Raw genomic sequence first — 17,109 nt, 5'->3', positions numbered from 1 at the left:
AAAATTGTTTTGGCTGATAGATGGAAACTCTGTGTTGCAGACAGTATCATTCCACCTCATGGGATACCTAGAAACCAAGCTGGCCATTCTTGGTGATGTTTTCTTTCCATACCAGAGAATAAATTGATTAGTCATTGCAGAGATACCTGCAGCTTCCAGCACCCTTGGCTTCCAGGTGTGTTTGTGAGGTCCCAGGTGATGAAGGCAGCAGGTTTCTGGGTGCTGCTGTCACACAACTGAGACTCTGCAAATACAAACTTGAGTGGGATGCTTTAAGCCCAGTTTACTTGGCAGTGGAGCTTCTCTCTGCAGTCACATCTCCTTCTGGGCATTTCCTTTGTGTTGTCCTTGAATTTCTCTCTTTGTTTGACAAGAAATGCCCACACATGCATGTGTCCACCTGGGTATGTAGAAAGGTGTGTAGGAATGGCTAAAATCCCAATTCTTTTTGGAAATTCTTGCAGCATTTGACTAGTGCTGCTTATCTGGCAATTCCTTCTGATTTTCCTCCACAGGCACCTGGAATACAACAGCCTGACAGAAGTGAACAGTGGCTCTCTCTATGGCCTTTCCTCTCTGCACCAGCTCCACCTCAGCAACAACTCCATATCCCGCATCAACCCCGATGGCTGGAGCTTCTGCCAGAAGCTGCATGAGCTGTGAGTTGCTTTCTGTGGTGTTGTGTAATGCTGGCAGGAGAGAGGGGAGTAAGGAATTTTCTCAAGGCTTACAGCTCCCACTGTATCAGCCTGTAGAGATGCAGGAACTGCAGGCTCCTAAGTGATGCCCTGGTTATTTATGATGTTACGACCTTCAGAGCACCTGGTTAAAACACATTTGTACCAGAAACAAAGGCTAGAACCCACTAAAAGTGCACAGTGCCAGAAGACCTGGAGAGTTTGTGAGCTGTGGCTTGCCAATGTTTTTAGCTAGTGAGTTACAAGACTTGTAACTTGCCATATAATAACTGTACAGCCTGAAGGAAGCTTTGCTTTATCCTCTGTGTTTACAAAGAACAACCATGCTTTCAGCCAGCAGAGATTTGGCCCTTTCAAGGCAGTTCTCCTTGTTTCTCCTGTTTACACTTCATCCTTCCTGTGGGGTTCAGTTGTTGAACAGTAAATACATGGCTTTGCTCTCCTGAGGTGCTGGGGATACAGCCTGGCAAGTGAAGGAAAGCCTTGCTGCTGAGGGCAGCCCCACAAGGGTGTCTTTTGGGTCTGTGGCACTGCTTTAAATGCCCTTTTGAAGAGACACACAGGGATGCTTGCAGTGTTTACAGAAGGTGCTGCCATCCCCTCTGTGCAAAGCTTTGCTTTTTACTTTGGTCAACTTGACACGTGGTCAGTGGAGCTGGAATTCATTCTGCTAAACATTGTCAGGGAGTCTCCTACACACCAAAAAGCAGTATGGTGGAGCAAATTCCTGCTGCCAGAGGCCTCACTCTGCTCTCACACTGGAGGTTGGTATCTGCCCACCCAGCTGTGAGTCCTGAACCTTTGGGCTGTGGGTTCAGAGATGGATACACATGACACATATAATTTCTTTATGTTTAGAATTAACATTCTAGTCCTGTGGTCTTCTCTTGAACCCAAATTATTTGTTCAGATGTTGGTTATTTTTTGGGGGTGCAAGGAAGTACTTTATTTTTTGTTTTAATTAAATACATGTGTGATTGTTGAATTGCCTGATTTTTCAAATTGCTGCAGAACTGCCCATGCCTTGCTCAATTCAGATCCTCACATGATATTTTGCTAGATTAAGGCAGTGTTAATGGAGAGATCTTCAAGGCAGCAGATAGAACTGGAACTGTGCTCTGCCTTTGGTCTGTTAAAATGTGAAGCATCCAAAAAAGGGGAACTTGCGCTCACAGCTGGATCCTTGGAGCAGCCAAATGCAGATCTCTGCACTGCACAGAACCAAATGTCTGGTGCCTGTGCTGAGCTTTATTTCAGCCTGGTTAGATGGGATGGGTCAGACTCACCTGCACCTCCCAGGGCTAATGGCAGAACTCTTTTAGGGAGAGCTGAGCTTGCCTTCTCTCCATGACTCTTTTTGCAAACCCTCAAGGTTTACACTGGAGGTTGCTTGTCATGCTGAGTCCTTTTTCTCAGGTATGGATTAGGATCTCATCCAGCAAGCAGTTCTACCAGTGAGCTGTCCTGTCTTAGGAGCAGGAATTGCAGAAACTGGGGTGCAGGATGGGGTAGATTTGGAAGGTGCCTGGTGGTGTGAGGCCCTGGGGTGTGCCTGGCCTGACAGGGCAGGATTGTGCTGCAGTCTGAGGCCGTGGCTGAGATGGGAAAGGTGATTGTGTGGGAGTTAGCACAGCCCTGCAAAGTCCTGCAAGCTCTCTCAGGTGCTGCCTTTAGGGTAAGGCTGCTGCAGGGAGCCATCAGATCTCAGAGTGAAACTCCTGTAGGAGAGGCCTGTGCTGAAATGCCAGGGTGAGGAAAGGAAGCCGTGGGTACATCCAGACTGACTCGTGCACTTTGTTAGTGGTTTCATTCCTCATTGAAAGATCCTTGCTCACCTCCACTGTTGCTAAATCCACTGGGTTTCAGTTACCTGAACCCACTGTGGCTGTACAGGGAATGAATTTCAGTCTTCTAAGGAGGGAGTTGATACCTGAAGGAGGAGTTATCTCACATTCAGTTGCTGGGACAAAACGTGAAGCCAAGGCTCTGGGCTGATGTAAGAGCTGACAAGGAAAGAAAGCTCTTGCCTTGTTCTGAGCATGAGAAAGGGCTGATTGTATTCACCAGTCAGGTGCTGGAGCATCAGCATCATGGAAAAAACCACAGTGGGAGCAGAGGGTTTCATCAGAGGTAAATGGTGACTTGGCTGCTGGGTCTTTCCTTCCCTTTTTTTTACCTGTAGCTTGGTCAGGGGGAGTGAGTGTGCGAGAGGTACCTGGTCCAGAGCAGGCTGGCAGCAGCAGCTCCAGTTGCACAACAGGGCTCTGGTTAACCCCTTCCTGCACCAAGTTTGGCATGTTGCTCTAAATCTCCTACTTCTCACCAGGCTGGAAGGGCTGTGTAGACAAACATTGCCATTTATTCATGCCAGTGATTTCTCACCTTTTTTTTTTAATATCCTCTTAAATGTGCTATTGAACACTTCTGTGTTGTTACCTTTTTTTAAACTGAATATTGAATATAAAATTATGATTAAATATAAAATTATGATTAACATTAGATGATGTTAAGAAAAAAAAACAATTGGAAAACAAAGAAAGGTAGAGGTTGGGCTTGGCATCTGACTGTACCAGAAGTGTAACAACAAATTGCCCTGTCCTGTGGCAGGAAGCAGGGCCCTGAAGAAGCCACTGCCAGGTGCAATAGCTCCTGAAACTTTCCATGTGTGACACCAATGAGAGTCACCACTGCTGTCTGTCCATCCAAACAGAGGGAACATGCCTTCACCAGTTGTGGCAGGAACTCTTATGTGTGGAGTCAAAAGGAACTATTTATTTTCTCAGCCAGGTTTAGGATTTCTTTTAAACAATTTTTTTTAAAACCCAAATTCTTTAATAGCAGGTGAGGACATAATTTTGACCAGATGCCAGTTCTTCATAACTAACACTATAGGTTCTTTAGGAATGAAAGTATGTTGTCCCATACCTTCAAACTCATTAATCTTTGCTGAATTTTTTCCAGAGCTTGCCCTCTGCCCACTCACACAGCTAAAAGATAGACAGCCCCTTTGCCAAGTAAATGACACTCTCAGTGCTCTGGAGTATGTGTCTGTTTGGGCTTTGGTTTTGGCTTTGCAGCGAGTTTCATGCAAGCCCCAGACACATTTTTAAGCAGACTCATTAACAGGCAGTGCTAGAAGAGGAATTTGTAGGTTTGGAACTCAGTGATTTTTTTTCTTGTCTGTACAGTGAAGAATTTCAGTGCTTGTTCAAAGCTGTTTCACTTTTTCAAAAGCTGAGCAGTCCAAACCCTCACATCTTCTGAAGTGAGTGGCACTCCCAGGTCACCAAGAAGGTGGTTGTGAAAATCTGGTGCCTGCTGCTCCTCTCATGTGAGAATCCAGGGTGATCTTCCACAATAAAGCAGAGCTTTATTCTGGATGGAAGGTGGTTGCACAGATCCCAAGGCTTGCCCTCAGTGTCACATCTCCAAAGCCTCATCCACACCTTGCTGGGAGAGCAAAGCTGCTGCCTTCCTGCCAGCTTCCAAATGCAACAGGAGCAGTGCTTAAAAAAACCTCCCAGACCAGACATAATGCAGGCAAGGGGAGGAGATAGATGGAAAACTAGGAAAAAAAAAATAGCCCTCCAAGTTTCTTGTAAGTGGAGAGGATTTAAGGCAAGCTGTGCTCCTTACAAAGGGGAGTGGGAGGAAGGAAAGGTGGCTCGTTTACAACAGACACCTCCTTTCTGTGGGTGAAAGGAAGCATTCAATTGCCTTGTGGTGAAATGCTTTTGGCTCTGCACTGGGGTGGAGCCCAGGCACCCACACCCAGAGCCTGGGGCTGGCTGTGCACAAGTGCAGAATGATAAGGCACCTCCTGAGCACAGCAGCCTGCCAAGAGCTGTGTGAGCTCCAGAATCCATCAGTGTGACATCACTCTGCACCTCACAGGGCGTGGGCAGCAGGGCCTGCTGCTCCTGTGGGCCTCAGGGAGAGGGATTGAGCACAGCAGGGCTTCCAGACCATGAGCAGACCAGAGAGGAGCTCTCCCTGCTGGAGCTGACAAGGTGTGTGTGCTGGGTTATTGCCCTCAGTCACTCCTGGGACAGCCTCTCTCTGTAGCCTGCACAGAAATGGCCCCAGAGCTGGGTACCAGCTGCCTGCTGCTCCTTGATGTCCCCCATGGGTGTTTTGGGGCAATACTTGCATTCAGTCTTATTTCCTCACCCACCCAGTGCATCAGGTGCCTGTGGGAGGCAGGCACTGCTTGGCACTGAGGAGTTTGGAAAATACCAAATGGATTGACAAGGGCTGTTTGTTGCATTTTTTTCCCCTCAGGATTCTCTCCTACAACAACCTGACCAGGCTGGATGAGGGAAGCCTGGCAGACCTGGGGGGACTGCATGTGCTGAGGCTGAGCCACAATTCCATCAACCACATTGCAGAAGGAGCTTTCAGGGGACTCAAAAACCTCCGTGTCCTGTAAGTTGCTCTCAGCTTTTGTCACACCACACCCATGTTTTCCCTCCACAGTTTGTGTTCTGCCACATGGTTCTGCTTTGAAGATGCTTTGGGTGCCCACGTCTGGCAGTTTCAGGTTCCTGAAGCCACCTCAGCTGACCAAAAATCCCTGAGGTCTCATTCCTGCAGCTAATAGCAGTATTTCTCTTGCTATCACATTGATTTTAATTGAAATTCTTAGAAAATCTTGGTTTCTTTTGGATCATTCTGCACTCAGAAGGAGCAGGGAATGATTCCTTCTACTGACAACACTGGAAATTTGAATATCCTCTTAAATGTGCTATTGAATATTTCTGTGTTGTTACTTTTTTTAAACTGAATATTAAATATAAAATTGCGATTAAATATAAAATTTTGATTATATATAAAATTATGATTAACATAAGATGATGTTAAGAAAAAAAAGCAATTGGAAAAGAAAGAAATATAGAAGTTGTGCTTGGCATCTGACTGTACCAGAAGAGTCATAGAAGTAAGAAGCTTTTGCAGGTACCATGCAAATAAGCAGAAGTTTTTAATTCAATGAGCCCATGAAATATTCTGTGTTCTGATTTTCATGGGAAGTCCTGAAAAACCAAAAAATTGCAATGGCAAAAGTTTTGTGTGCCCTAATACTGAATTGCAGAAATGATCCATCGAGTGCTGGCTGTGGCCATTTACCACAGGCTTTTATTTTAAAACCACTGACACAATAAAATACCTGGAAATGTGATACTGGAAATGAGCTTGCCTAGTCCAAATAGCAACTTGTAAGGTTTTAGGAGCAGTATAGCCCATGAGATAGATCAGTGTGGCCTCCTGTGGGGTGCAATTGTGTTGTATTTTTGTGACCCCCAACAAGGGAAGGAAGGAAGGAATGATGAATTTGACTCGATGTTCTTAGAAGGCTAATTTATTATTTTATGATCTATATTATATTAAAGAATACTGTACTAAACTGTACTAAAGAATAGAAAAAGGATACAGACAGAATGCTAAAAAGATAATAATGAAAACTTGTGACTCCTTCCAGAGTCCTGACACAGCTTGGCCATAATTGGCCATTGAGTCAAAACAATTCACATGAAAACAATGAAACAATTACCTGTTGGTAAAGAATATCTAAACACATTCTAAAGCAGCAAAACACAGGAGAAGCAATCAGATAATTATTGTTTTCCTCTTTCTCTGAGGCTTCTCAGCTTCCCAGGAGGAGAATTTTCAGAAATGTGATGATGACACAGTTGTATCATTGTAGCATTGCACAGTGAGAGCTGAAATACATCTGGGCTTGTCTTGTGAGCATCAGGAGATGGGGATGCAGTTCCATTGCTGTGTTCTGTCTCCTCACTGGAACCTGCAGTGCTGCTCTCTCCTCTCCCTGGGAGCTGCAGGCTCAGCACCTTCATCTGGCACAGCACAGAGTTCTCACAGCCATTGTGACAGCACCAGACACGTTCCCAGGCTGCTTGGGTTCAGCAAACTGATTTAGTTCTTCCTTCCAAAGGAAAAAGCCACACTTTGATACTTTTATTCCTCTTGAGAAGCCCATTGTGGCCTGAGTCATTAAAAGGAAATGGGAACAGAAAAATCTCCCCTCTTTACAGTACTTTTTTGAATCTTACTCTTTTCTTTATTGAAGTTCATAGCGAAGGAAGTGACTGGAAAGTGAGTTTGGGTTTTGTTTGCTTTTTTTAAACTTAAGCCAAAGCCTTTCAGGCCCTGGGCATTGAGAAGGGACCTCTCTGAGGCAGCTGTCAGGACCGGAACTAAAGGTTTCCAAAGAAAAATGGAGGGGAAGGGAAACTGCTCCTTCTCTTTGCTCTGCACTGAATGTGGAGCCTCTTTTATGTCCAGGGCAGAGGGGGGGAGGTGGAGTGTGTGAGCGAGCTCTAATTTAATAAAGAGAAAGGCCCATTGGGTCCTGCACCTGGTGAAAAAGAGCTGAGCATGCTTTAATTATGGGCTATTGTTGGGGAGCCTTTGGTGGGTGTGAAACTGCTGAAATGTGGAGCTATTCAAATGGAGGTCAGGCCTGGAGACCTCTGAGCACAATGATTAACAAGGCTGCGAGCATTCAGGCTCAGCCAGCCAGAAAGAATAGGAAATTGGCAACAGGGGCTGGGAGAGGGGCTGGGATACAAAGAGAGCTGGGCCAAAATACCCCACTCTTTTTTTCTCCCTCTCTCTATTTTCACTCATTTGTTAAAAAGGTTTTTTATTCCTCCTTTCTAACACTAAACCTTTGAGTTGCCACTGGATGAACAAGCAATACCATTTTCTTTCCCTTTTTCAAGAAGGCACAATGTGTGGCAGTCAATTAATAAAAGTGTGTGTCAGAGCTCCTACAGGCTGTTCCCACTTCTCTGCCTCTGCCATGGGAAAGGCTTTGCTGCTCCAAAGACCAGTAGCCCGTGGTGAAACTGAAGAGGAGAAATGTCTGAGAAGGGATTTTCCCTTAAAAAAACAAACAGAACAAGGGACATGGGCTTGGCAAGCCTAAGGAAAATGTAGAAACTGAGCTCCAGGAGGATGGATTTGCTCCTGTCCCACTAGGATGGTGCTGGAAATGCCAGCACATCAAAGCATTGTCCTGGATCCATCTCTTTGGCCACCACAGCATTCTGTGTGCCCCCATTTTGTCCATGCCTTTGGCACAGAGCATCCCACAGATCACCCTGACACCCACAGTGGTGCTGGCTGAGGCCAGGGCTCTCCAGGGATGTGAGATGCAGGTCACAGGCTTTAGCCAGCTGAGAAACGGGAATTGTGGCTTTTGGCCATCTCCCTTCTCATCTTTGGTTCACCCTAAAGCAGAAAAAGGAGCAAACTGAGCCAGCTGAGGGAAACCATTCCCGTATTGAAAGTGGGCTCTCTTTTAAATTTATTTTCCCTTCCCGTGAGTTACTGTGTATTTGTGCTGCCCAGAAGCCACACTGTGTTGGCTGTGTCTGGAGTGTTGCAAAATGCAAGGGGACTTGGTTTTTCTTTATTTGGTCTTAATATTTTTTTGTCTGGAAACGTTCTGATAATCATCTTCAAAAGGTGTGAAAGGAGTACCTGAGGGCTCAGGGGTTATCTAGATGCTGAAGTTTGCTTTGGTGCTGTGTTTTGCCAGGTTTTAAATCAGAGTGATGTAACAAAACCAACAAAGCCTATTTAGTTGTTCTTTCTTTTTACTTAACATTGGAAATGATGAATTTCTGTCTGTGTTGCTGGGTACTCATTGCTAGCTGGATTCAAAAGCTGGGAGGGAAGGATTTCTAAACAGTCTGTTCAAACAGCTTTTGTGGATCTCTGTGTTTGTTCTGTGTGCTTGTTTTTCTTCAGACCTCTTTGACTCTTGTAATTGATGGTCAATTTGAAAGCCAAAAGAAGCTAACTGAAAAAGGAATTCTCTTGGTTTTTTTTCAAATGCTTATACAGAGTTAGGCTGGTGTAGTGATGCTGGCACTTTCCTTTGTTGAGTTTTCAAGTTCATTGCCAGAAAAAATGCAGCTTTGTAGAAAATACACCAAATCATCTTCCTAAGATTCAGCTTTAGACAAATACATGTATACACTGAAAGTGATCTTATTTCATGGTAGCAGCATTTAAGGACAGCTGTTCCTTTCAGTTTAATTTTGGCACTTTATTTTAATTTTCCTCCTGTTTGGATGTGCAGAACTAGAAAAGGACAGAAACCTGCTTGGTAAAAAGTAGTTGTCTCAGAGGATTTTAGCAAGGGGCAAGCTCTGTCTGGAATGCACCATTCCAGGGCAGGAGAAGTGATTGGTGCTGCTTTGCTGCAGGACTCTGCATTTTCTGGTAACTGTCAGGAGAAAATGGGAAGCTCTCATGTATTCTTTAATATAATATAGATGATAAAATAATAAATTAGCCTTCTAAAACATAGTTTCCTCCACTTGTTTGTAACATTGGGACTGAGGTGGTGATTCTGAGCTCTCTCTTGTGCTCTCCCCAGGGAGCTGGACCACAACGACATCTCAGGCACAATAGAAGATACCAATGGAGCCTTCACAGGCCTGGAAAACCTGAGCAAGCTGTGAGTATCCCTGGGCTTGGGTTCTGCAAGCCAGTTTTGGTGTGTGCCTGTGTGGGGTTGGGTCTGTCCCTTTTTATGCAGCCTCTCTCACCTTGGAACAAGACAAAAATCAGCAGAAAATCTGATGTGCTGTGGTAGTTTTGCGGGCTCACTGCAAGAGTGCAAATGTGGTTTTTGAGCAGGTATGAGGCAATTATTCCCTTTCTAAATGGTGAGCAGACAGTGCCACACTGCAGTTCAGACACAGAGAGGAATTTAAGCTGTTTTCACGTATAAAACTCAGCACAACCATTCCTCACTCCCAAAAGCAAACAAGCAACAAAACCGACCCCTTGCAGTGTGCAGCCAGGCACTGATTGATGCAGCAAATAACAATAAGCAGAAGAGAAAAATCTCCCCACTTCCTGCTGCAGCAGAGGGTTGAAACAGGATTCCTTTCTGTGGGATACTCTTTCTGAGAGTGATCTTTTGGGCTCAGTTCCATGTGCAGTGACAATAAAAGGCACCATGGGGCTCAGGCTCTTGAGGAGATAAAAAGGCTCCCGAGGCAAGCATGCGCCTTGCAAATGTTTATGGCTTGCCTGGCCTTGGCCAGGATTTTCACATTGCTCTCTGCAATCCCTGTCCCATTTGAAACAGGGGGAGATAAATCAGCCCTGTCAGAGGTGCCTCTGATGGCTTGTGACAAATCAAGAGTCTCTAATCATTACCTCTTGCCTTTGTTGAGGTTCCCAGTGCCCCCCCTGTGCTGCTGTCTGTGCTGCTGGCATGGCACAGCCAGAGGTGCAGTAAAAGCACCTCGATGCAGAGCAGATGGCTGCAATGAATCCTGGCAGGAGGAGGGACACTGTCACGCTCTCATCAGAGACTCCTGGGGCAGAGGGACAGGCAGGGGTTGTGGGGATGCAGTGCTCAGAGGGGACAAATCTGCAATCACAGACAGAGAGGGCATTTCATTGCTGCTGAGGGCACCAAGCTGCAGCTGCATGGAAGGTGGGGCAGAAGCAGAGGAGGATTTAAGGACAGGGGGAGCCAGGCAGGGAAGCAGAGGCAGTGTGGGGGTGAGAGAGAAGTGAGTAAGAACTGCTGTGCATGCAGAGTCAGGGAATCTTCCCATGGCTGCCAGAAAAGAGGCAGAGGAGCAGATGTGGTGGGTAGAAGAGTTCTTGGCTGCCTGACTGAAGTGTTTGGTTTGTCTGAAGAAATCAGTGAGAGCATGTGAGCAGCTGGAAGGGTGATGGGAGCAGAGACTCTGTCCAGTGGGATTTGCAGGCTGCAAGGATTGTGAGTCTGTAGTGCTGCTTTGACAGGGAGAGAAAGTGGTGGAAAGGAGCAGGAGAGAGCTGTCCTGGTGGTGCATCCTCCCAACAGGGCCAGTGGCATGGGAGCAAAACTAGTGGTTTAGGATGTGGTAGAAATGCTGGGTGCGGATAACAGGAGAGTGGTGAAAAGTCCAGAGGAGACAGCATGGAAAGAAAGCTCAGCAGAAGAATTGCCTTGGAAAGCAGGAGCAGTGAGGCCTGATGAGCTGTGGGGGTCAGGCAGAGGCCAGGAGGAGCAGCAAGGAGCAGGAGGAGGAAGGAGGGGAGCAGGGGCAGCCTGTGGGGCTGTGTGCTGGCAGCTCTGGGCACAGCAGCTATGGCTGTCCCCTGGAAAATGCCCTGGCCTGATGTGATGTTCATCACCCAGCGCAACCCAGGAACACCTCCAGAAAATGGAGCTTGGGCTGCTGTTAGCCCAGGATGCACTGAGGGCTTGTGCAAGCCTAAGGGAGTTTGGTTCATGTCTTTATTTCCTCTGTTGAGTGATGCCTGTCACTGCTCATGGACTCAGGCCAGCTCTGTGGCTGGCTGAGGGATCTGTGCAGGGAGGGTTTGTGCAGGGGATTGCAGCACATTTCTGAGCATGTGGATCAGGTTGGTTTGGGGCAGGCAGGAGTGGTTTAATTACCTGCTGTGGGACAGACAGCTTGCTGGGATTGTTCACTGTCAGCCAGCATGTAAAGCTAAAAAACGCTCAGAAAATAAAATTATTTAATTATTATTTATTTTTGAGACATCTTGAGAATACTCGTGAATGATCACTTCTAAAGGGATCTCCTCGGAACTCTTTAGCTTATCAGCACATAAATCCCAAACTGGTGATTTCTAAGGCTGAAGTGAGTATCAGGATTTTTTTGTAAATAAAATATCAGCCCTTTCAGCAAACATTTCACTGTGTGATTTAGGACCTGTGTTTAAACCGTCAGCCTCTTTAAATGCATTAGCATACAAAAAATAAATGGGCACTTCAGAGGAGACCTTCCAATGAATTAATAATCACCTCAGCTCTGTGGAGATTGCCTTAAAAGCCCTTCCCCTTTGATCTGGCACAGATTAGCCTCTGAAAGGATTTAGCACAGAGAGGGTTGTTCGCTGACATGAAGGTGTTAAACAGAGATGGAGAGGCCAGTCACTTTAGCCTTCCCTGAATTATATATGAACTCTCCAGGATGGAGAGCACAGGCTTAAATTAAAATGTTGCTTGAAGAAAGAGGGAGTTGAGAAGCACTGGAGCATAAAAAGCACCGGTGGAATCGCTGTGGAGCAAGGAGGTTCCTAATTATTCAAGCTGCTAAACGTAACTAGCTTTTTGATGGCTCACTCAGCGAGATCTTCCTGCAGGTGCAAAACTGGCTGGAGGAGAAAAGGCTGCAGTGAACTGTGTGCTTGGCATGTAATTACCCTGGTGCAGTCTCCAGGAGAGCTTGTGCTGGGCTCTGCCCCTGGAGGAGGTTCAGGCAGCAGTGGGATGGGTAATTGTGGCTGTGTTCTGCTGCCTTCAGATTCCAGCCTTCACAGCCCTTTGATGGGGGCCTCTAGGTTCAAACTCTGGCATTTGTAGAGGCACTTAATTGAAATTAGTTGCAAGGAGTAATGAGTTTGCTGAGGCCTGACTTGTTATGTGTGTTAGGCATTTTTTATGTCCAGGCATTGAGCTGTGTGCACCTTCACATGTGCTGTAGCTGTGTATTCCCTTCCCCAGATGCACTCCTTATCTGTGCACAGATAACTAAACAGATAGCAGCAGTATCCAATTTTCAAAGACCAAAATCCACTGAACAGTAATAGAAATCTGCAGCTATCAAACCCAAGCTCAGCATAATCTTTTCAGCAGCAGTTTCCCATCTAACTTCCATTAGAATCATAAAAGTTGGAAAAGGTCTTTAGGATCATCAAGTCCAACCATTAACCTAGCACCATCACCATGTGCTGAAGTGCCACATCCACATGTTTTTGAACAATTCCAAGGATGGTGACTCTGCCACTTCCCTGGGCAGTCTGTTCAATGCTTACAACCCTTTCTCTGAAGAAATTTTTCCTAAAATCTAATCTAAACCTCCCCTGGCACAGCTTGAGGCCATTTCCTTTAGTCCTTACTTTATCCTCACCTTGTCCTTAAAGCACATTTATTAGGAATATGGCTGCAGAAATCTGTGTGTGTGGATGCAGCTATTTGATCAGAGTTTACATATAGTAAATTATTTACTGTATTAATCATTCTAATGGATTTCTCAAAGCCTTCATTAATGCAGCATCCCTTTTATCAAATGATGGCACACATGACTGCACACATCCTTTGGTGCTGGGGGTATTTGAGACTGGGCTTTCCTGGAGCCAATATATAACCAAATTATTCTGACATTTGAAAAGTGCTTTGTGGAAAGCCTTGACAAGTTCTTGGAAGTGTGTTTGCTCATGGAATGGCTGCACATGCTCCATCTTGAACTCTTCTCCCTGGTCAGTGAGCAAGCAGTGGGGCCATCATAGCTGTAAGTCTTTTTGGGGTGCAGAAATGGCCTTCACACCCTGTACTGAAGGGCAGCTCTTGAATGAAAACTCAAAATCAAATGTAGGGCACACCAATCAAAAAGGGCACACCAGATAAGCCCTTTTTCCACCTGAGGCGTGGGTGATGGCTTGCCCTGGACACCACGTGGTGATAACAGAGGCACCTGGAGGATGAACCCTAGGGGGAGCCTGGGGAAGGAAGCAGTTCCTAATTGATGACAGTGGTTGATGTTTTATTAAAACAGGTGAGGGGACTATCCATTTGGCACAAACCCTGGTCAATATTTATGGAGAGCTGTTGCTCTGGAGATGGCAGCTGGGCTGGGATCTCTCCAGCTGGGTGATAGCCCCCTCATGCCACTGCTGATTCAGAGGAATGCTCTCTGGTCACAGATGCACACAAACCCATTCCTCAGCTCTGCACATTACCTGATCTGCCTTTTGCTCCTTGAAATTGTCCCTTGGCTAGGATCTGTTGCATGGTACTGCTTTGCTGTCCTATTTAACAATGAGGAATGAGCAGTGCCTGCAGTCAGCTGCTGTGTGAGTGTGCAGCCCAGGGCAGCCCTCAGCTCTGAGTGCTGATGGCTGCTCAGGCCAAGCACCAGGGGATAAATCACCACTCTTCTTCCTGTCTGGGAAGAAGTCAGAAATGAAAAGTTTGTGGGGAGAAACCAATATCTTGTTAAGCTGTCACTGCACTTAATCCTGTCCACAGCCAGCCTGTGAAGAACAGAGGGGACCTTCTGTTACTCAGCAAGCTGGTTCCCAAGCACAGGAGCAAACCTGCCTTTTTACATGATATGGCACATTCCCTTCTGTGCTGTCATCACTATTAAATTCAAATACAGATAAAAGGATTTCATTTCAGGAGCAGGAAAGCGAGTGTGCTTCAGCCCTCTTAATCTCTGTGCAGTTCAGATTTCCTGGGACTTACACTGAGTGTGTATATCAGATAAAGCCATACTAATTGTGTTCCTTTTTTTTTTTTTTTCTTTTTTTTTCCCCCCTCTCCCCATTTTCTTTCTGTTTATCTGGCACTGGATGTTTGGAAACTGCAGAACTCTGTTTGGAAACAAGATCAAGTCGGTGGCCAAGAAGGCGTTCTCAGGGTTGGAGGCTCTGGAGCACCTGTGAGTAACCCACCATGCCTCAGAGTTTGGGAAGGGGGGTCTGCCAAAAGGAGCTGCTTGAGAAATCTGCTAGCAATTTAATAGTGTCTTTGTAAACTGAGAAGCCAGTCCATTTGTGGGGCCCACCTGCTTCCTTCTCATTATAAGTCCGCCTCAACTTTGGCCTTTTTTTGTGCCAGGAACAAAGTTATAGAACATATGGGAAATTTACATGCTCCTAATTTTTTGAGAGTATCACCTTGACTTGCACATTACTGCTTTTTGCAGGCAGTTAGCAATGAAAAGGGGCTGGTGCAGGCACAGCACTCTCTCCTCCTTTGCCCCAACTCCCTCCTAAACCAGGCTCTGGCAATGCCACATGTTACGGATGACTGGGTTTGATGCATCCCCACTCAACATCCCCATTCAGCACAACCCTCTTAGAGCCATTTGCAAGAAGTGAATTTTGGCTGCCTCTGTGTAATCTTTTTTTCTGTGTCCCAAGGCTGATGACTCCAGCAGTGATTCATTAATAACCTCCTTTCTTGGGTTAAGACAAGTTAAAGTATATGTGACTGTGCTCTACATGTTTTATTGGCTGTTGATTGTATGAAATGTTGTGGCCATTGAGAGCACACTGAAAGGTTTGGGCTGCCTGACTGGGTGTACATTCCCAAATAAAGGTGCCCTTAATGCCCTACTGAGATTGTCCTCTTTAGGCAGTGCTCATCTGCCCTACATGTCACTTAGTAAACTTCAGCCCCAAATCTGACACTGCTTTTTCAGAGAGCAAATTATATTTTTAATTAGCAATAGTTGTGAGGAAAGGCTTTAACCCCTTCCTTTGGAAATACTGGGATGTTTTTCTAAATCCAACAGTATCCTCTCCAAATCATTTTCAAATAATTCCTCAGATGCTGCTTAGTGCAAGTATTTGCTTTCTTTTATGTTTGCTGAAGGTCTAGCCTGGGGTACACATTCCTGACTATCTTTGGTTATTGAGGGGGCTGAGGAATTTCTGAGCTATGGATGATGGAAGTAGCTCAGACTGAGAAAATGCAGTGAGAAGATGGGGTAGGGAATGTCTTAGTGATTCAGTTAAGTGTAATTTTTGTTGGCTGGCTGTTGTTCAGCAATGCTTTAATAATACAAAGGCGTTTTGAGCAACATTTCTATGTAAGTGCTGAAGGCCTTAACAAGGAGCTACCAAACCACCTTTTACTGGAGTCATTGCTTAAATCACTGTGAGAGGCTCTGTCCCAGCCATGGCATCTCCTCTGTTGACCCTCCCTGTGGTTGTGCCTGCAGGAACCTGGGGGACAACGCCATCCGCTCCATCCAAGCCGATGCCTTTGCCAGGATGAGGAGCCTGAAGCAGCTGTAAGTGATTGTCCTGCTCACACCCACCCAGGCAGGAGGGATCCTCCTGGCCCTGCACCTCAGAGCAGCACTGCTGTTACCCACACTGCCATTCATTCATTTCCCCCTCCCCTGCATCCTCCTCTGGGGGGTATTTTTACACATCAGGAGCTGTCATTGCATGTAATAGTGAGTGAAATTAGATCACAGGGACAGCTTCTTCCAGCAGGTTTGTGCCTGTGCAATTATCCATCTCCATTCAGGAAGTCCAGCCCTGCTCCTGCTAGCCAGCTCTCCTGCTCACAGCACCATGGATTTAATTCCCAGTGGCCCATGTGCTCCCTTGCTGTTCCTGTGTTTAGGGTTCACACACAGGACTGATACTGCAGTGATAAGCACCATTTGAACTGCATCCACTTGTCATTCAGCCTTCTGGTGTAAAAATACAGATGTGTTATCAGAGCTGCTGCTTGTGCTCCAGGCTGGGGCTCTGCACTGTTATCAGACACTGTTTCCAGTCTTGCCTGGTTTCCTTTTCTCCTCTTCTCCATAAATATTTAATCCACTGTCAGTGTGTTGCTATGCCCCAGAGTAGTGCAGTGTCTGTGGAACACAGAATCATTTATTTGGTATTTGGGCAGGTACAGGTTCTTGCTCCTGACATTGGAAATGGGAATCAGATGGTCACTGCTGGCAGTGACACCTGATACCAGTGACTGGGAGTGAAGAAGATAAACACTGTGTGTCTGTTATGTGATTAAAAACTTTATCTTCTGCACTGGCACTTGAAACAAAATTGAGATGAAGGATTGATCTTATTAGTGAGAGATAGTGAGATCCCACATATTGTGAAGGAATGTTTATAAAAGGGAGAAGTTCAGATAGAGGCCATTTACATGCAGAATGAATTGTGCTGAAGGATCTCCTGACCTGTCCCAAGTACCCAGGAGGTTTTTATGTCATCATATGTGTTAGAGGCTACACATCTTTCTAGAACAGGAAAATGGACAGCTTTGAAAAGTGAAATCCCATATTCCCTCCCTCTCCAGTCAATTTTCCCTTTTTACCTTCCCTGCTCATTTCAAACTTCAGGATTTCCTGAGGTATTGGGTAGAAAATTGGCAGGAGATTCACATCTTGTAGTGCAGTGCTGGAGTTGGGATTCTGCTGTGCTCTTGATACCCTGCTCTTGCACAGCTTGTAGGATTGCAGGGCAGGAGCTCTCTCTGGAGCATTTTCCAGTCTCTGAACATCCTCACATTCAATTCCAAGGATCAGAATGAGTTTTGCAAACCAAAGTATGAATGCCCTATTTGTGTAAATTTACAATTCTTCACTGGCCTTTGAGTTACACTGGGCCATAATTTGGCGCAGAATGTTAAAAAGAACCCACGTTAATCCCAAAGCTCCCTTTTTCTTTGCCCCTTTTTCACACCTCTTTTCCTAGTGTTGGATCAGAGAATTACAGACTCTTACAATGGTGGAGTTGGAACTCAGGATGCTGAGAAATGTTTGTGTGTTCTGTTTTCCAGACTAGTTACTGTTCCTGTGGGGTTTACACAAATATCTTTGGTCATTTCTCTTCTGCTGCTTCTTTTAATCACTAAACACAACTCCAGGGT

The 17,109-nt window shown here is 45.7% G+C and overlaps 1 protein-coding gene across 1 annotated transcript in view; it reads left to right on the top strand.

The window, feature by feature from the left end:
- LRIG1 (leucine rich repeats and immunoglobulin like domains 1) overlaps nucleotides 1-17,109 on the top strand; it is a 93,014-nt gene that overhangs the window by 61,293 nt on the left and 14,612 nt on the right. Inside the window, exons 7-10 of the mRNA XM_058812682.1 lie at nucleotides 4,980-5,123; nucleotides 9,106-9,186; nucleotides 14,078-14,149; nucleotides 15,437-15,508. Coding sequence (XP_058668665.1) covers nucleotides 4,980-5,123; nucleotides 9,106-9,186; nucleotides 14,078-14,149; nucleotides 15,437-15,508 — 369 coding nt within the window. The remainder of the gene's footprint in view (nucleotides 1-4,979; nucleotides 5,124-9,105; nucleotides 9,187-14,077; nucleotides 14,150-15,436; nucleotides 15,509-17,109) is intronic.

Source organism: Ammospiza caudacuta, chromosome 12, assembly GCF_027887145.1.
Source record: "Ammospiza caudacuta isolate bAmmCau1 chromosome 12, bAmmCau1.pri, whole genome shotgun sequence".
In the NCBI taxonomy this organism is placed as follows: Eukaryota; Metazoa; Chordata; class Aves; order Passeriformes; family Passerellidae; genus Ammospiza; species Ammospiza caudacuta.
The sequence above is the reverse complement of the archived record's forward strand: the minus strand, read 5'-3'. Positions and strand labels throughout refer to the sequence as shown.